At 37.4% G+C, this 20,992-nt stretch overlaps 1 protein-coding gene across 1 annotated transcript in view; it reads left to right on the plus strand.

Annotated features, from left to right (window-relative positions):
• SH3RF1 (SH3 domain containing ring finger 1) overlaps positions 1 to 20,992 on the plus strand; it is an 87,524-nt gene that overhangs the window by 31,403 nt on the left and 35,129 nt on the right. The window contains exons 3-4 of the mRNA XM_082759689.1: positions 15,871 to 16,146; positions 17,485 to 17,580. Coding sequence (XP_082615815.1) covers positions 15,871 to 16,146; positions 17,485 to 17,580 — 372 coding nt within the window. The remainder of the gene's footprint in view (positions 1 to 15,870; positions 16,147 to 17,484; positions 17,581 to 20,992) is intronic.

Below are 20,992 nucleotides of genomic sequence, written 5' to 3' on the forward strand. Positions count from 1 at the left end.
GAGTTTGCCAGTGTCCCTCTTGTGTCCCCTGCCAGCAAGCTGGAGAAGAGAGTCCTGTAGCTGGCGCCCAGCCGTGCACGTCCTCGCTGAAGAGCCAGCAGCCACAGAGAGCCGTGGGGAGGATGACACGAACGCGGCTCTCCCTCTTCCTGCGTGCCTGCTTGTTTTAATGCTGCCTGGTAGACAGGGGAGCAGAGCCGGCCAAGCCTGCAGGGATTCCTTTTCAAATGTAACCAAGCTCAAAATTGCCTTTGGCTCACCAGCGAGCATGGAGCATCTCAAACCAGTTGGAATTTTTCATAAAGTGGTGATCAGCTCGTGGGATTCCCATGCACATTGCTAAGGTTTATGTTCTAGCTCGTGCTTACAGCAAATGCTAATAATAACACTCATTGTTCAGAACCAGTTTCCAAAGCATGCGTGGCATTTATTATTGTTGTCTTCAATATTTTAAAAGAAAATCAGTAACGTGCTTTCAAAGTACATGCTGATTTGTAACGATGACAGTGCTGATTTGTAAAATGTGGTTGCTTTGGATATGTTTATATGTTAAGCTCCTCTGTACTGGGATCAAAGACATGTTGAATTTGAGCAGAAGAGTTATGTACAGCTAATTTTAGGGACAATGTTACAGATGTAGATTGAATTGCTAAGGAATATTTTTAATGACTTCTTGAAACTAAATAAGATTTCACCCAAGCTTGCATCAGCTGCAAAGATGTTTGAGGAAACCAAACTGTACTGCATTGTACACATCTGGAAAGGCTTTTACTTGTAACTAGCTAGTGGTCTGTTTGCAGAGGCCATTTAAGCCAAAGCTGTGTTTGTGCTCACAAAACTATTTAAGTGAACTCCTAGAGATTTCTTTTTTTTAGGGCTTGGTCTTGTTTTTCAAGCAGGGGAGAGGAGAGGCGGTGCTGCATGTCTGACCTGGTAAACTACCATAACATTTAAATAATTGGAAAAGCCAGCTGTCAAACCTTATGTTGCTAAACTGTTCAGCAAGCAGTGTAACTCTGCAAAAACAAATAAGAGAATGTATTTAGCACTCCCAATTGAATGTCTGGGAAATACAAAAATAGTGATGCAAGGAGCACTGGAGACTCTATCTTGCCCAGTTTGGCTGTTTTTATGTCAAACTAATTATTTACTGTTCATCTGAAATTTAAACAAAGTAAGAGCTACTAACACAGACGTTAAAACTGCAGGGAAGTTAGATTTGAAGACTTGAGTAACGGGACAATAGGTTTGATTTCCTTTAGGCAATGTAATAAATTTGCAATGTGTTTTGTCTGATGCATGGATGATAAATTGAAGACTGCAGAACAGTGTGTATGCAAAAGAGCAGAATACCTAGGAGGAGAATAGTTTTATATACACTGTTCCTGAAGGCGAGGATTTTATTTGTACTGCAGGATAATCATGCTTCTTCCCAGACAAAATGGAGACGTTACAAGGAAAGTGCCCTGATATGTCCCAGGAGAGACTTTTTTTGGGGTTTCCCAAACCCTTTAAATATAAAATGGAGACATGCTTTAGAAATGATTTTAGTTCTATCCTATACAGACCTTCTGTAATATTAAAGTTTTTAATCCAGTCAAGAGTTTGACAAAAACTAACATACTATTAAAAAATGGGGAAACGGAAGGGTTTTTTATTACTATTATTTGATGCTTTCAGGGAAAAAAAGAAGCTGTAGTAGCCTTGCCTTTGGGTCTTAAGTTGTGTTGACATAGAAAATCCACGGCTTGCTTTTTTTTTTTTTTTTTTTTCCCCTCTTCAGTCTGTAAAGTTTGAGAATTGAATCCAGGGAACTGAAGGAAGTAGTTTCATGTAGAAAGTCTTACAACTTTAGAAAATAAGGATTCCTGTGTTTATGACCATTATCAAGGAAAGTTATTCCTTTGGTCTTTGCTTACTTAATTACACAGGGTGTTAAGGGATCCATCCAGAGAAAACTCAGTGAAGTCTGTTAATAGGGAAGACTGGAGTTTCCTGCAGACAAGAGAAAGCATGCTTTGAATGTGCTTGCTGCTGTGTGGTTTGCATGTTTTTTTCCTGTACTCCCAGTCTCTTAAGTAACATTAAATACTATTTAGTCTCTGTTACCAGCAACTCAAAGCATCCAGAATGGGGCTGAGGGGGTCCTCCAAACTCTCTTGTTTAAAGAAAAGGAGAAAATCAAGTTCGGAGGTAACTACTTTCAGATTTTGAAACTGCAGACTCCTTTCTGGCCTTTTTTTATTTTTTTTATTTTGAGCTAGAAGAATTTATTTCTGAATACATCAGAGTATATATTTAAATAACTGTAAAGCCTGCAGTTTTGAAATAAATACTTAAAATCAGAAGACTGAAAATCACAGAAACTGGAACAGCATGCCAATTTTCATGTGCTTCTGTAATTCAGTCACAAGTGCAATTATCCACGTGCCACTTCTGTGTAAATGCTGCTGAGCTTGTGCTTGTGTGACTTGATCCTTCTATTTAGAGATCTTTTAGAGGAGATCTTACACCAGTGACAATAACAATAACGTTAATATAACCATGCTGATTTGTTAAATCCTCAGTTTCTGAGTACCTTCTCAGGCTTTATTATCAATATAGAGAATATGGGAATTACCTGCAGATAGCTGTAAACAACAGCTTGCTGGATTGTAAGGGTTGTGAATGCATTTGGGAGTGGACCCTCTGTATTATAGCCTGGCTTCTGTGTGTTCCAGGATTCATAACTAATACATACTATGAGTTATGATCAGGGTAACATTGTATTTAAGGAAAGTTAATCTACTGGTAAATGTGAGAAGACCTTAAATAGTATTTGGAGAAAGAAGAGAGCAAAGATTACATGTAATTAGCTGTCAACTATTTAAATGCAATAAAAATAATAAAAAAGGTTTTAAAAAATGAAAAGAATTACTTTCTCCTTAAGCACTTAATGTAATACAAAGGAAGAATTCCATCAAACTGAAATTCTTCAGGATAACAGCCTTATTTTGAAGACCTTTTGCAGCTTGCATTAATATAATTGTAGTTTCTAAAAATATAGTTAATTATTTTCCCTTAGAGAATGTAGTGAAATATATAAAATATGACTGAAATATAAATTCCTAGTTTGGGACCTCAGCCGTTTTTGGCTGTGACAATGAAGTTCAAGACAAATAATGGTTGCTTAGAAAGATGGTAAGCTATATGCAGTGTAAGCAACCCCCGATGCATGTATTTGGTGACTCAAATGGGCTATTTCTCCACAGCTGAAAAAATAACTTAAAAATTGAGCAAAATTAGTCTCATATAGCAAGTGCGGGAAAGGGAGAATAATGATTACTGCAAATTACAACTTTCTGTAACCAGAAGAGTGATGATAAAGAACGGGCTAGAGCTACCGAGCATTACACGGGCACATTAAGAACCACGTGAACCTTTGCAGCATGGTAAGCCAGTGGAGACCTCCTAATGGAAGGCGTAAGTGGTTCATCTGTCACCGTTTTCTATTTGTCTTCCAGTAGTTCTCTGGAAGAAGTGGTTTAATGAGCTCTTTAGGAACAATCTTAAATGCGGGCTTTCAGGCAGTGTGGGGACAGACTTACAAACTAGCTCTGTTACAGGCAGCAAATTTTGGACAGCCTGCTTCGTGGCAGGCATCAGGATTTTTGTACTGTGCTTTCCAAAACTGTGGAAGGCCAGATCAAATGCTAAACTTCAGCTGACCCAGAGAGAGAGAACAGAGTTCAGTGATCAAGAGAAGAATTTGAATGTCAACAAAACTTGATAGGGAGGGCAGTTAGAAGAAATGTGGGAGTTTTGTTGCTTACAAGTTGTTTCACTTGGAGCTAGTTCAGGGGTTGAAGTGTTTTCCTTGCATGAAAGATGAATGCAGGTGACAACTGCATGTATATTGGCCTAACATCAGTACTGTCATACCACGTGCATGTTTTGCACCTACAAGAGTGTATCTTTAAGGCTTTTTCTTCAGGACAGTATTTTTGCATCAGCATCAACACCAATTCACACAACTGTGCCAAGTGAAACAATTACCAGGTGTTAATAGAGTTGTGATTCATAGGGTTTCTACTGCATATTTGCAGGTTGTGTTGTTGTTGTTATTGTTTGTTTTTTGAAGAGTGTTTGATCTGTGTGATTCTGTCTAGGTGAAGTAGAATAGCATGTAAGATGGGAGAAAAGCCAGCCCCGATAGCGGCGGGCCCTAAGTTGCAAGCTGTCCTAGCAAGAATGAAGCGGGGACAAGAAATCCCCAACAGCTCGTGGAGTTTCAGTCCATTGGAGCGTCCTACTCAGGGAGTCATCCTGCGTCAGGCCATGCCAGAGTCTGAATCAGAGACCTCAGAGGTCGCATTAATGACATCTATTTTCCAAACATATCTCAGCCAGTTTAGTAGCGTGAGTAGTTGAGAGAGAATTAAAGAGTCATCAGCCTTTCATTATCCTATCTGATTCTTAACTCTTGGCTCCAAAGCAGTGCTTTCCTATTGCAGTGCGTTACGATTGAACCACGTAATTAAAATACTTTTTATCTAAATGAGAGAGTTGTACTTCTTGTGAGTTGCTCTTTGGAATTTCTTTGTGGAATGTAATTATTCTGTGCATTCCCTCCTTGTGAACGTAGGTGGTTATTAATTTTGCTTACTATGGAGTCTCAGAGGTAGGAGGTGCTTATGCAGTAAGACCTTACAGGCTCCTTAAAGGTTTAGAAGTTAAAATTGCTCCAGAAGTGCATGGTCTGAGCCTACTGGAAGGGCTTTCTCTTATCTAGTCTGTTCTTGTTATTAGTCATTTTATCTGAGCAGTTTTACTGTCCGTAGAAGACAGGTTATGGCAGAAATCTCTCTGAATACCATGGAATTAATTTTCATGGAATAAGCTTTTAGTGGGATTAACCTGGCTAAAGTGAGAACTAACTGAATTATTTTGAAGAAAACGTTTTCTGTTATGGCATGTTTCATGTTGGAAAGTCAGAGGACTGAAACCTTCAGGCTGAGAAAACTTTGAGGTTACCTGTATTAGCAAGTCACTTTGGGTCCACACTAACACCTCCCTGCTAATGCTGTTGATGCGAGCAGTGCGAAACGCCAGGTACGGTGCTCTCTGTTTCAGCTTGTGAGCTGGATTCAAGCCCCTTCCAGCAGGACTGCGCTGAGCAGAGGCTGGCTGTAGCTGGGCTCTTGGTCTACCTTTACAGTCTGGCTGAAGCAACCGTGAGGTACAGAGCCCAGCTTGTCACTGCGCAGGAGATAAATGTTAATGTAGCACTTTTCTGGCTCGCTCAGCCTTTTTGTTACAATAAGGAACGTTTATCTTGCAAAAAATGTATAATTTGGCTAGGATTAGTTGTCTGTTCAAAAGCCCAACCAGCTGCTTCAAGGGGAGTACCATAAAATGTTTTGAAAGCAAAAATTTAATTTCAGGAAGTTTTGAGGCAAGAAAAATTTAAAGGGTATGTAAAAATAGTGAATGGAGTTTGTCATTTACTGCACATACACAGCATACATACATTCGTGTATTCTACAGTGACAGCTAAAATTAGCACCTTTGCTTTTCCACAGTAGGCACGGGGCTGTTTGAAGTCAGGACATTAAAGGAAATTAAATAGGTTCCGAAAGAATCTCGAGGAAGTGATGGGGTCTCCGGGGAAGGAGACATGGTATTGCTTCCACATGAAGCCTGGCAGGACTCCTTCCAGATCCTGGCAGAAAGCTTGCGTGTGACACCAAACGAGGATGTGTGGCAGCAATGTCATGTTCATCCAAAAGATGGGACAAACACCTGAACATTTACAAAATAATGATGATGACAGGAAATAAACCCCCAAACACCTTCTCATCAAGCAGTGGAATGTCAGATGTTATCTCAGATTTTAAAAATTCTAATTGGGGTGGGAGAGCTGCGTGTGATTACTTTGTTTTTTCAGTATCATTGATAGAGTCGTTTTAATTTTAGACCGTGTGCTGTTTTGGCAGCATTAACACTTGAACATAATGGAAAGCAAAACATGCTCAGATGAGAAGACGTGCACGTCAGCCGTGATAGGTTTTCATCAAAAGGATACAGCAACTTCTTCTTTTGCAACTGTTTTGTTCCATTGCCCAATTTTTGGCAGCAAAGTATTGAGAGATTAAAGGTACATTTCTTCATGCTGATCTCATCAAGAATGATCTCACCAAGTCACTCCCTTGTTCAGAGTCATTTGCTGGCTTTGCTCCTTCTGCATCATGTTCAAACTCCTCACCTTCAAAGCTCAGTAAGACTTTGCTCTTGGCAATCTGATTTCTCATTTATTCTCTGTGCGTGAGTGTGTTTGTCTTTACGTGTGGAATTCCCTCTCCTTTTCTTGGTGCAATAAGTAAACAGAATGATTTTCATATCTCAGCGAGCAGAGCCCAGGTTTGTATTCAAAGGGTAAAACCCTTCAAAAACAATACAGAGCATTACTCTGAAATTTTTACGTTTTTGATAAACCCTTCGGGGCTTTTGATACCTGTGGTAAAATACCAGCATGAACAGAGCCTTCTGTGTTTCAGTGCTTTGTTAGTAAGTCAGATGCCTCAGTCTTCTGCATTAAACAGAAACTTTTTTGTAAAAGTGACCAAATAATGTGTTTTGTAAAGGGATGTTATAAAGCTTGGATTTGTGAGAGAATCTGAGGTGTGCTCAGTAAAAAATGCGTACTATGCCCATATCAGTGGCTTCAGTTTAATGCAAAAATGGAAGAGGAGATGTATTCTGATTAGTCACATTAAGACAGGTGAAGGACATAAACATTTCTGTTTGTTTCTTACCATTACTACCATTACTCCAGCACAGCCTGGCAATACCATGTTAATACTGTAATCTTTTTGAGCTGTTAGCAGTACCCCATGGGGTTATGGAAGCTGCCTCTTGCTTCCTTCCAGTACAGTAGGTTTTGTGTTAATTAGAAGAAAAAGAATGTATTAAGAAGAAAAAGGGGTTGTTTCTTAGCACTGCAAGATGTTTCCTTTCTCTGAGATGATGCTGACTGTGTGTCCCTGTATCTTCCTTCTTCAGCGACCATATGTACTGTAGGACTTCTCATCGTGTAAAATGTGTCTGCTAGACTGGCTGTATAGGTTACAGCAATGCAGTTTTGAAAACGTTTAGTTGGATCAATAGTTTTTTGTTTGTTTGTTTGTTCTTGTGTTTTGTTTTTTTTCTTCTGGTGACTGATAAAAACTTACCAGGTGCATTTCTTAGATGGCTGTTGGGTTAATAGGACAGGTTTCAAATGAGAGCCGCAGTTTCTGATGCTTTGTTTCTGGGTATGCACACAAGAGCAGGTGGTATCTCTAGCTGGCTCCCACTAAGCCGATGGGAAAGAAGACTGCTTTGGGTTTGCATGAGAATTTTTTTATTGAATCTGGACTTGGGGTTGAGAATGGCGTGCATCTCCCTTGGGAATTAATTATTCAGCTGTCTGTACAATTGCATGTATGGCTTTTGACAGGGAGAGTAAATCCCAGATACCTGTGTTAGAAGGGTAAGTAGGAACTTGCAGAGCAGTGAAGAGTGCCACAGATGTGGAATTTCCAGGTTACGTGGAAAGTGAAATGAAGAGTAAAAAGGGAAGGCTGCACAATAGCTGTGTGGGAAAGAATGTAATGCTCAGATGTGGTCTGTAGTTTGATAGTTTTCAGAGGGGTTTTTTGCACCTTAGGTGATCTTGTGGAAACAATCAAAAGTTCTTCATATAAGCAAATAAAAAAGCAGGTGGTGTTGAAGGATCGCTATTGGCACAGGAAAGTTATCAGACTTCCCAGATTTTGGGTGGGGAGTGAATAGTTATAACAGGCACTTACTAAGCTACTAGGTAAAATCAGGATTCTTGCTAAAAGCAGAAATGCTGTCTAGGAATTTGGCATTTTGATCAACTGAATAGCTCTGGATTCTGAGCTTCAATGGTACCATGGAGAACTACTTAAGATGTGATCTTTATAAGTCTTTTACATCTTCTTCCCAGTTCTTTGACAGACTCTTCACCTACATGCACATTATCCTGATATTTTTTTGTTTGCTTCTTCTCTCTACATTTTTCTGATTCAGTTTTCTTTCCTAAAAAAAAAAAAGAAAAAAAAAGAAAAAAAAAAAGAAAAAAAAAAGTCTGTGCCTTATGATTGCAAAGATAAGTGACTTTTTTCAAACTGGCAGGAAAAATACAAATACAACTTCACAACTTTGGATCTCTAATCTATTGCATCTACATGAAGTAGATGTTCTTGACAGTTTTTTAAAAAGGATCATTTTCCTAACTTTTTCTTCATAAAGTTAATACCTGTGAGGTAAGTTTCTTGCACTTTCATAAGTGTATGTTGAGAAAGTAGAAACAGCAAAACTTTCCAAAGCACTTAGTGTTGACACATACCAGTGTAACTTGGGAAGTCCCCAGGGGTTTTAATTTTGACAAATTGGATATGGCTGGGGAGCACTAAATACATTTTAGAACTCCTACCCCACGCTGAGACCTCTTCAGGGATATACAGCAGTTCAGTGCAGTTTGCAGTGGGACTGCTAAGTCCTGCTACACAGTCTCCCAGTTTTACTGCTCCTCTGTATGTAGGCTTGCCAAGACAGCTGAGTGTCTTCCTTCTTTATTCTGCTTGAGGGATGCAGTTTTCTGGTATTAGAAGCCATAGATGATATTACATGAGAACAGAATGCTTTGAAAAATATGTTGGTGAAAGAGTTTAAGTGAAATGGAATAAAATTATACTGCAGAACAATTTGAGGTCCCTAAACAGATTAGGAAATCCACATTGCTGTACTCTGAAATGGCATTGGGACAAGAAAAATTAACAGTTTTATGGAGACATCAAACAGCAGTCAGTCATAACATACCAAGAGAAAACCCATGGGACTAGCAGCGTTTTCAGGCTAACCAACAGGGTTGGTATAGCAGCTGTAAGAGCAGATCTTTAAAGCGAGCCTTTGCTTTTGAGAAGAACAATTTATATAGACATCTTAGCGCTACTTTAGTGTACCCTTTAAATTTTTGTTTGGATTCTTTCAAGGATCTATTTTTTTCAAAACAAAATGGTTTTGTGGTAAACAATGAATCAAAAAAAATTAAAGACTTGGAATGAAATTGTCTGATATGCTTTGGCATTCCTCTTCACAATCAGTAAGAATGCAGGCCCAAATTCTTTCTTGGATCTTGAAAGTTACCTTAGTCTTCCCGAGTTTGACTTGTATACCGTCTGGTTTCCCTGTGCTTCTTTTTTTTTTTTTTTTTTTTTTTTTTTTGCCTCCCCCTCCCAATGGAAAAAGGAATCTTTAACCTGTTGAGTGCATATGGTTAATGTATTTGGGGACATATGCTGTGCAGAGCATAATCCTTTTCTTCATTCTACTTTTTTTTTTTTTTCCTATGTTTTTGCTTCCTTTTTTGTTTATTTTGAGAGCTTAGTTTAGTGGAAAGTGTTTAAAACTTTATTTAACAGTCCGTGGAAAAGTAAGTAGCTGAGAACATTGTGTTTCTGATAGGAGAAGGAGAGAAGCTGGCATTCTGAAGACACTGATTTTTTTCATTTTAAAAGTTTTCAAGAACACAGGTATTGCACAGAAAGCGACTAGGCTAAGTGCCTTTGGGAAGCTTTGTAAATGTCCCTTTCTAACCTTTCATGTTATTAGTCTGATTGTTTCAGCCTTAAGGCAAGATTTTTAAATTCCTTTCATTCTCCTGTATTCCAGCTTTTAATTTCAAAACACCTTTGTGGGAGACAGTTTCTCACACCTATATTAAACAACCTTGTATTTATTTCTTGACATCAGACAATAAAAAATGCCAAAATATTTTCTTCTATGTATGCTAAAAGCAGTTAAGGCAGATGAAGCAAAAATGGCTTTCATAAACCAACTCTGTCACTTTGAGCTGGCCACTGGTAATTTACCTCAAAACAACGTACAAGAATTAAGTGAGGAGAAATGCAACCCTCCTATTACAAAATGCAGGGTTTTCCTGAGCCAATCTTGTGAAGTTCTGCCGAAATTTGCCAAGAGCAAAGTTAACTGATAAAGGCCTGGAAAGACTTGGGTAGTCAAAGGGCTCTAGGAGTGCTCGCAAATCCAGGCTGTTAGCTGGCTGAAACTTGGAAGTTCAAGTCCTTTTACTTTAATAGTATTTTGGTATGTCACACGCTATTACGTCTAGAGGTAGTATTGCTGTTAATTAGCAGGTATTCGCATTAGTACAGATAAAAAAAAATGTGATCTCTGATAGTTAGCTAGTAGCAGTGAAGCTTTGCAAGTCTACGAAATAGATTTTAACTTGATTGTTAAATTAAATAATTGTAAAAATACTGGTCAGTTCCTTCATTTACCGCGAATCGTTTTTTTTCCTGATTGCAGTTGTTTAGTTTTTTGAAAAGTATAACAAATATGTTGATGCAGTTGTGCTTTATGAAAAAAAAAAGGGGGGGGGGACTGGGATAAAAAAGTAATCTTGCTTCAAAATTGTTATGTAGGTCGCTGATAAATTGCACATGGGTGGATTTCAGAGGTAACCTGGCCAGCTAATGTTCTCTCAATGTTATTTATTTAAAAGAGCAACTTTTACTAAAATTAAAAACTGCACCAAGTCACAGCTAACTGTACTTAAACATGCCAGTTTCAAACAACTACAAATCTTGTTACTGTTTTAAGTCAAATGTGTGGTTATTTTGTAGGTATGCTAAGAACAAGAAGATCTAGTACAGCTATATCGTTAGAAGCTAGTGGAAATGGATATACTTACCCACATTAACATCACCTACTTCCCTAATCTAAGGAGCTGTCACAGAAAAAAGTGAACTGTCAGATAGTGTCTCAGTATATTCAGGAGAGCAATAGTAATTTACATCATGTGATGCCAAAGGTTTGTTTTTATGGTTACTACAGCATGCTGGCAACCTGATAGAGCCTCCTCATAGAAGTAATCTCACATTTTTATCATTCATATGGCAGGTACCTCAGAAGCTCTATAAATAGAAATTATTACATTTGTACTCATGACCTTTGCAATCTTCCAAGAAAGTTGTGATGGTGAAAGTATGTAAAATTGATTTAATTACTAATTTAGTGTTGAATGCAGGTTAATAATACTACACTTTAGCCTCTTGGAGCACATCTGACCTTGTTTGTATCATTCCTTAGATTAGCAAAAAAAAAAAAAAAAAAAAAAAAGGCAAAAAAGGCAAGGAGCAGCTTTTAATGTTCTTCTTGGGTTATGGAGACACTTCATGTTCTGGAACACAAAAAGAAATGGGAAGATGTAGTTTAAAATATTAAACCTCTAGGTTGGTGTGTTCTGTAAAACTGAGTACCTGATTTGTTCTGGTGACAGCAGTACATGTATGACTTACAGAAGGGAGCGTGTTTCCTTTGCTTAGAAGGAAATCCTACTGAAGGAAACATTAATGTAAGCAGTTTAAGAAGGTTTTCAGCAAAGTGTTCACATAAGCTTTGTCCTACAATACATGAAAATTTTAAGCACAGCTACAGTAAGAACAAAGGAGGCTGAAACGAAGAAAATAGCTCTGCAAACCGGACAGATCAGGTGGCTTTAAATCAAGACTCAGAAACAGGTGTTGGAGCCAGCTTAGATGAAAGAGACATGAAAAAAATGTAGGTATGACATGGGATGATCTGCAGATAGGGCTGAGCAGCTTGGTAAAGGCCAAACAAGGTAAGAGAAGAAAAATACATATTTAAAAAAAAAAAAAAGTGATTGAAAGATCTGAGTCAGAAGATCGACAAGATGAAGGAGAATGAACAAGAAGATTAAAAGGGACAATATGTTGTCGTTGAAAAGGTTTTTTTTTTGAATAGGAGTCAGAAGATGAGATCTTGGGTATGCCTGCACGTACTGCAGAAGGTACATGCAGAGAGCTCGCCTGACCCAAATCTGCCTTGCCAACCCGCTGGCTGCTATAGTTCCTGCAGCATATTAACAAACACCTCTCTTATGTAAAGGCAGTTTGTGCTGGCAACCAAGTGTGTCTTACAATACTGGTTCTTAAGGCAAAAAATGTTATACTGATAAAGGCACCTTGATAGCACTGAAGTTATTGTACTTAAAATTGCTGTGTAATTGGAGATTTTCAGGAATCATTGATTTCTCATCTTGTGCTGGTGATTAGTGACTTAGTTTGGTTGAGGAACTCCATGGAAATGCAAGTAAAAATAGAAGAAAAATCATTTTTCTGTCTTGACCTGTAATAGAATTGCAAATAATTGACGATTATTAAAGATCCTTTTACAACACAGATCAAAATGATAGTAACTCCCAGTTTTAGACTTTCTCTAAGGAAAGGCAGAGGTAATTTTGGAAGGCTGGGCATAAAAGCTGCTGCTGAGCTGTCTGAGCAGGCCAGTGTTTGTGGAGGATGATAGGCTTTGGTTTTGCATCTAGGCAGTTTCAGAAAGCTTTTCTGTCTGTCCAGTGCTCAGTAAAAAGCCTGCCTGCTCCCTTGAAGACACTCAGTGTCTGGGAATCTCAAACAGCTGAAAGCTGAGCAGGTAACACGGGTGAATTCAGCTGGCTGATGGGAGAACCCAGGGCACGTCCCAGCAGCAGCCGCAGCGGGATGGGACGACGTGCCTGCAGGAGTGCGGAGCCCAGTGGCAGCGCCACGGTGGGAGGCTGGGACGAGGCCAGGAGGCGGCTGCCCCGCTACCTGCTGAATTCATTTCCGTGGTGGCAGCAGGAGGGGAGGTGGTAGTTTTTGCTCCTTCAGCTTGCGCTGGTTGTCCAAGTGAAATAAGTTACGCAACGAGCACTGTTTTATGCCAGTGTAAGCACATTTATGCTTGGGCCTCTGCCACAGAAACTTCTTTTTAAAAGGAAATCAGATCTCGTGTTTCTGTGCAGGCATAAGTTTCTCTTGGCTTAAGCTCATGAAACATACATACAGTTGTCCATTAAAAAGTAAAAGGAAAGCTAGAAAGAAGGTGACTAAAGAGAACGTATAAATCCAAAGAGAACTGCACAGGAGATCTGTAGGTTTCTAAGACAAAATATCTGGATGGGGAGAAGAAATACGGGGAAATCTAAGAAATCCCAGCCTCATATATAAATGGATGCATATGCTCTTTTTGATATTCTTGTTCAGCTGTTGGTTTTGACGTCACTGTATGTTATTTTCTGTAAAGGAGTCTTTGGATGTATATCCATGCCTTAGCTAAAACTGAATTTAAACAGTTTGCATTTAAGCATTAGCATTAGAAATCTGAATATTTGTTATTGCATGAGGACGACTGAGGAAATAATTTTAAGAAACCTATTTTGCATGATGTCTTTCTGGGTTTTAAATTTTCATTTCCTAAAATGTTTTTTTTTTTGTCTGTTCTTTGGTTGCTTCCTCAAAGAGCCCCAGGGTAAATGGCAGCTGCAAACCTCAGGATAGACTGCAAAGTTTTTCTTCCAAAGCCTTCCTTTCATGTTTAGCCAAGCGAGAGACGGGGAGTGAACTGTAAACTCTGGCTCAGCGTTATCGTCGCGGCCTGCCCTCCTGGTGAGCAGGCGGAGGGGCAGAGGAGAGGCCGCTGAGCGTGGCGGCCGAGAGCTGCGACCACCAGGCCCCTGAGGGCTGCCCGGGCAGGCCACGCATGTACAGGGCACGGTGGTGGGCCGTAACCCACCCCAGCCTTCCCCTTTTATCCTTTGCCTGCTGCAGAAGGAAAAGGCATTCTCCTGCTTTCTCTCCCAAGTCATTTAACCCTTTTCTCCTTAATTGTTGGTAACCTGGCTGAGAACAAGTGCAGATCCTTTGACAGGATCTGTTCCACTCACACTCCTGTCTTGTTTTGGTTTTGTTTGCATCTCCAAAAAGGGATTTTTTTCTGACCATATTTCAGAATACAGAGCTACTCTTTAAGCTCTTCCCTGGTACAGGGACACAGGTGGCTTTCTCTGGGGACTACCGGGTGAGCGCCCAGGGACAGCCCTGGTGACAACCTCGGTACAAGAGAGAAAGGAAATTGTCTTGTCATAGCTGTAAGTGCTCGGAGCCCTCTTTCTACCAGGTAGCTCTTTGGATTGTAATCGTTGAAGTGCAGAAGGATTCTTGGTGTTTGTTTGTTTTTATTTGGGGGGGGAAATGGATAAGCAAGTGGTGCTTCCTCTGTTATATAGAGGCATGCTTCTTTTGTGGCTCTGAATTTCCCCTGTGGTCAGTCAGAGCCTACAAACTCTAGTTGATATCTTAGTCATTTTCCCCATCTGGGCTCATAAAGTGTGCCATTGCTGTTTATAATGTGTGCCAATGCCAATAAGTGTGATCGTGAAGAAAAGTACTGTTTGAATCAGTCTGAAGATCACCAGATTTTGCGAATATTTGTATGAATACTGATAATATAATAGTTTTAGTGCCCATGTTGGCTGCGCTAGAATGAACTGTGGTTTGCCTGTGTTCATGTGTAAATCATACTCATCTGTACCTTTGTGTGTGTATGTGTGTATATATATGAATAAATATATGTATAATTCCTTTGACGTTTTGATATAGAAAGAAAACTATTAAATAAGCTAATCTTTAAGATATCACTTACTTGTTCATGAAATTATTATGATTATAAAGCCATTCACAAAAATTAAAGGTACCCAGAGAAATGGGATTATATTGAAAGACAGAATTGTAAGTGGTAAATATGAAATAAATTATGAAGTACTCTGCCTTCTGACTAATGACACAGTCTCTTAAGTGGTAATTCCTTCTGAGAATTTTCTTACATTGCATACCTCCTGAGATATTGCGTGTTCAACTTCAATTTACAATCTGTTGTGGTAGAAAACATGAGAGGAGAGATGTATCATGGCGTAGACCATGGTGAATAACACTGCCAATGTTGAAATTCATTACAATTTATCTTTTCTGTATGGGATTGCATTAAAGATGTAAAATGCTGTGCTGTAGTTGAAATAAATGTTGTCTTTGTTACGGAAAAGCTGTGTTGGTAAGGGAAGTTACTGCTGTTTACATCATTAAAGGGTTGAGCTCCCCTCTAAATACTTAAATTTGGAGAGAGAAGAGTTTTGAAAGAACAAGCCCTAATACTGGAGTTGTAGAGGCTCACTCTTTAAGGAAGGATGACACTGTATTATTTTGTAATGTTTCTGACATGCATTCAAGAGCAGCACTAATGACCTATAGTTTTAAGTTATTATAGAGGAATCAAAAGAAAACCCAAGGATACAAACCTTCAACTGGTTTTATTCAGTAATTCTTTTTGCCATGTTTGAAGAATAAATAAATAAAAGGGGTTGTTCCAGGATGAAATCTCTCACCTTTAATCAAGTGAGATTTGTTTTTCAGGCTGGAAAACACCTCCCTTATGTCCTCATGCTCCTCATTAATAAGGAAGCAAGACAGGCAGAAAACATGCCCCAAAGGTTGTACAGCAAATTTGTTATTCTGATGCTGCATTTTCTTGCAGAATTCTTCTGTCGGCTCTCTCAAGTGGTCAGAATACTTCTCAGTAGTCTGTTGTTTTTTTTTTTTCCCCAGTAATGTGTTGCTGTTTTTTTGCTTCTTTTTAATATTGAACTGATAAGGTTAGTGAATTTGTATGTAAGGGTTAAAATATAATGCTTTTTATTTTGCTTCTTTGGTGTCTCAATATTGCAGCATTACTGGAAATCATGAAATTTAGAGGAAAATGATAATTAAGACTGTACAGAACTGAAGCTCTTCCTATATGTTTAGGTAAAACCAGTAGAATTGCTACAGTGAAATAATTATATTATGTATAATTTTACTATGAATTCTTATACATCAGCATGCATAGTCCCCCAAATAATGCAATATAATTTCAGTTTAGTAATGTTTACCTAATTCTAGCAATCTTTTCTTTTTTCCTTTTCTTTAGGGTGTACCTCAGTTACCATGTGCCAAAGCATTGTACAACTATGAGGGAAAAGAACCTGGAGATCTTAAGTTCAATAAAGGAGACATCATCATTTTGCGTCGACAGGTGGATGAAAATTGGTATCATGGAGAAGTCAATGGCATCCATGGCTTTTTTCCTACCAACTTTGTTCAGATTATTAAACCTTTACCTCAACCTCCGCCTCAGTGCAAAGCACTTTATGACTTTGAAGTAAAAGACAAGGAAGCAGATAAAGACTGTTTACCATTTGCAAAGGTAAAAACTGAATAAAAATAGTATTTTCTTTTAATAATTTCATTCACTTGGATATGAAATAATAAGACTTCAGTAGTCTTGTCTGTGTTTTTAATGGATCTGTACAAATATGAAAAGGGGAGATAATTCCATATGTATTTCTCACTTGTAGATTAGTTTCACCTTCCTTTTCTTTCTGAGTTACATACAGTTTCTCTGAGGCTTTATTTTTGAGAATACAGTTTTTCATAATTACAGGAATAACAGTCTTAATTTCTGAGAAATAATCTATGTTATGAATTAAGTGTTCCATCTTCTAAAGAAACGCTCACTTAAAATTGTCAGAAATTGGTGCTAATTTTTAGCTTTGTGTTTAGTAAGTGACATTTTTAGGCTCCAGATACTAAATACAAAGTACTACTGAATTTTGTTGTTCCATAATATAACTAATTGCCTTTTGGAAAACATGACATTTCTTCTTACATTGTTGTAATTAATTTTCTATCTTGCAAAGCACAAAATGATGCTGAGTTTTAACAAGTATTGGAACTGTTCCTTTTTTGGTTTGTGATTCTTTAGTTTATGAAATTGCATAAAAATGCTTCAAGATAAATGTGAGCCAATCACATTTTTGCACTTACTTATTAAAAATGGAAAGGATGGGTAAAATTTTAAAAGCAACAAGTTTTATCTCCTTTCCTGAAGTTAGGACAAGTGCATATATGAAACCTAGCTAATTGGCATTGGCTTGCATGTTTTGGTTAGATTGTTGGCTGTTTCTTTTTTTTTTTTTTTTTGATATACAGTCTTGCTTGAGTGGGCATCTGTTTCCACATGCTTTAACTTACCTATGAAGTAAATGTGTAACTCAGTATAGCAATGTTTAATATGCCTATGAAACTTTATAAATGTAATGTTCTCAAAATCGTATCTAAAATCAAAAGTTCAATATGTATCTGAAAGAAGTCATACTACTTACCAGTGTTCTTATCTATTTAAGTTGAAGAGCAACACCTAGGGAAGTTTGGGTAAAGAGTCTGCTGAGACGTAAAAAAAATTGAGGTTCTGTTGATTAATGACAGGACTTAAAAGTGGGGCTGATAGAGTACAACAGGCTGAACATGACAAGAAGTCTGTTATGAAGGACAAAGTCAAATGGCTATGGTTGGCTGTGGATGGTTAGCTGACCTCCAACAAAATGAACTTCAAACCCAAGAGCAGCATGTTTGTGTTACGGAGTGCCTTCTCTGCGGTACTTGTCCACATACTGCCTTCTCTGATTACCCGTGCATTATGGAGGGAAATTTAATTAGAAGTTTAATTAGAGCTGGGAGACATAATCACTGCATGTTCACACAGGATGATGTTCTGACTGTAATACGTCGAGTGGATGAAAACTGGGCAGAAGGAATGCTGGCTGACAAGATAGGAATATTTCCAATCTCATATGTTGAGGTGAGTACAGTTGGGCTATTGGTAAGGTTGTGCCCACGGTGTATTTCATCTTATGAAAGGAAACTCTTGCAGTTACTTGATAGTATTTTTAAAATAATGGTACTGTTGATGATTCTAAAATAACCTGAGATATAAATAATTTTAGACCTAGAATAATCTGTGTGCTTAGTTAGGGAAAGTTCATGACCTCAGCTGCTGAACAAGTGATTTTTATTTAGCTATTTGATACGTATTTTCATCAAATGAAATTGGAATCAAAGTACTTGGAGACAGTCACTGCATTTTCTTGTTAGTACTGTGAGTCACGCAGTCAATCACAAACCACGCTTAACTACAAAATGAAAGCCATCAGTAAGTCTGCGAAATAGTAATTTTTGCACTGTCCCTAATACCTGCCTCTCAAAACCAAATGAGCATAGCTAGAAAGTTAGAGAATATAGGCTGTTAAGCAAGTAAAGCATCAAACTTCACATCAAACAGACTGTTAGATAAAATGCTCTGTATAATCCTGGATTTCTCAAATCTGATATGACAACTTGCAGTGAGAGGTAGTGCTTGAGAAAGTTTCCCTTGCCTTTTAGGGTTTCACATCGAAAACTATTTATCTTCTATATAGAAATAAGTGATTAAGACCAGAATCTACAGCTGCAGCAATAGTTATTGTAGTTGGCATTACATAAAGATACAGAGGCTTGGAATACTGTTTGTCCTTTTCTGCTAGGTATGCTATGGACACATGGTAAGATGGAGTTCTTGCACTGAGGAGATTCTATTTAAATAAATGTAACAAAGATGAAAAGAAGTACTTTCACATTAGAGGTGGGATGAGAAATACCTGCTTCAGGTCACAGGAGAAATGTGTAACCATACTAAGTGTTAAGTCAGGTGTTCGATTCCTGAACACCCTGATGAGATGGTGAGGTTTTTATAAAAAGTTTTCAAACGGTATAGAAAACTCTTGTTTTCTATATGATGTGTAATGATTTTTATAGGTTGGCTTAAAGGTCTGTATACCTGGGGACAGAAAATTTCATACAACTTAAAAATAAACAGAATAGTTATAATAATAAAACACACACAAAACCATAAAGGTTTCAACTTATTCAGTCCAATTCTGTCTTCAATTTAAGAAGCTTTCAAAAGCTGAATGAAGTTTTTGCCTCTGGCTGTTAATTCCTATCTCCTTGCAGTTAACTGCCCCTTCAATTCAGACAGTACAGCATTTTCCTGGTGCTTCTTTTAAATAAATCACTTAATTTAGCCAAGTCAGAAAAAATCCTTCCCTAGGGCTGCCATTTGGGCTAACTATTTAGCTAACAGCTCAGTTTCCATTTATATAAAAGTTTGCAAAATGGAGATTTCCTGTTAAAAACACACAATTTATCTTAAAATGGTAGTCACAAAATGTATTTCACTGTTGAAATTTTCAGACAAATTCCATCAACTAAGAAAATGTATCTTCAACAAACCTTTTTAGAGTAGGCATGAACACTTTTATACACATTCTCAAATCCTCAATAATACAGTGTGGGAAATCTAGAGAAATAAATATACCCAAAGGGATACTTCAGATCAGATAAGTGTGTTCTGTTTTTTTTCCCCAGCACATACTGAACTGAAACAGTTGCTGTAGTGAAGAGCAGTGATATATACCAAAAAACAAAATGAATTTTGAAATGTCTGTTTTCTGAGATTATATAATTATTGTCCTTGAAAATATGCAGACAGTTGATGTAAACAATTAAACCATTCATAGACACTAAACAATTAAACCACTAATGACACAAAAAACTAAAGTAATTCATATTTTTTAGGTATTCCAGTATGGTATTTTTAGTTATATTTTGCAACCCTGTAACTGTTACCTGTTTTTGTCATAATGACAGCTGCATCTTTGCCCTGTGCATGTCAGTCCACTAATTTTGTTTATGTGTTGTTGTTTTTTCAATGTCAGGCAGTAGCTGCATCTACTGGAGATTTTAGTGTCTGAAGTCATTAACTTTAAAACGAGGACAGCTTGTTCTGTTTATTCTGTGATATGTATGTCTGATAGTTAAAATGTTTCTTGTACTGTGAGGTCACTGAGTAAAACTTCAGGTATGTTGAAGTCCATGAAAAATTCTAAATGACTATGTTTGAAGGCAACTTTTTACCTGGAAGAATATTTAATCATTGCAGTGATTGCCAGTCTATTATTTTAGATCACTTTGTTTTATTATATTTGTGATAGTAATAAAAGCTAGGACTGAAAACATTTTGAGAAATATCTTAATAGTGATTGCATTAAGAGTATAATTTGTTAACTGACTCACAGACCATTATGTCTTTATCTGTAGACACATGGCACTGTGAAATAATTACTTCTCTCTGCAAGTGAAAAATAAATTATGCAAAACATTGAAAAAAATGTTTTATATGAGGGAAAACTGCTAAAACAAACAAACAAAAAAGCTTTTTAGTTTTATTAGAGCAAGTCCTGATTAATATTATCTAAATTACTAGACTTGACTGATGGAATTTCAACACATTTGCATTAAAAGTGAGTCAGCCAAGTTCTTGCACAGTGACAAAAGTAAATGCAGGGAGTACAGAAACTGTACAATTAATTTCATGAGTCGTTTATCTCTTAACAAAAAATAAGAACTAAACAGATTTTTTTAAAATAGAATGCAGCTTGGGGTAGAATATAAATTTCTTAGAACCGCAAATTTGACGCTTTGATGTGGTTTAACACTTAGTAAACACACTCAAAATCTAAAACCTATTTGAATTATTGCAAGTCGTTCAGCACTTTTAACAATTAGAAAAATATGAACATCTAGAATTGAAAAATGAAAGACTAGGTAAGAGAAATCACTTTTCAATCAAAATGTCAGTAGAAAATAATGACAGCTCTTGTTTTTCAAAGTTAATGTGAACAGCGAGGAAACATCTTTGTATTAATCCATGTCCCCTAGTGTTATTTGCAACCAGTCTTTCAGAAATACAGGAAAGTATTTTCTTCCGTATCTTGAATGTTCATCATTGTAGATTTTTAAGTTCATTGTCAGTTTATGCTGCTGCATCCATCACTTAATGTTACATTTTCATCAATGGGAAAATAAGATTTTATGTACCTACTGTGTCAGGGTTTTTTTTTTTGTCAGCATCTCTTCTAGTACCAAACAGGAGTATTTGTACTGGAGTGCAACACTCCAGTAGTATTAGATTATGTGAGTTAATTTTAAATACTTTTGTAGCAATAACAACTTGGAAGAATAAGATTAAGCCTTTTATGAAAACTTTTCTTTTTGCCTGCCCACACTTTAAAACAGAAAAATATGGAAAAAGTGAATATTTTATATTATGCTTAAAACCAGTTTGTTAGTTTTGAGTAAAAAATCGTAGTCTCATTCACGCTATATTTGAATGT

Source organism: Aythya marila (assembly GCF_965140915.1).
Source record: "Aythya marila genome assembly, chromosome: 4".
NCBI classification, from domain to species: Eukaryota; Metazoa; Chordata; class Aves; order Anseriformes; family Anatidae; genus Aythya; species Aythya marila.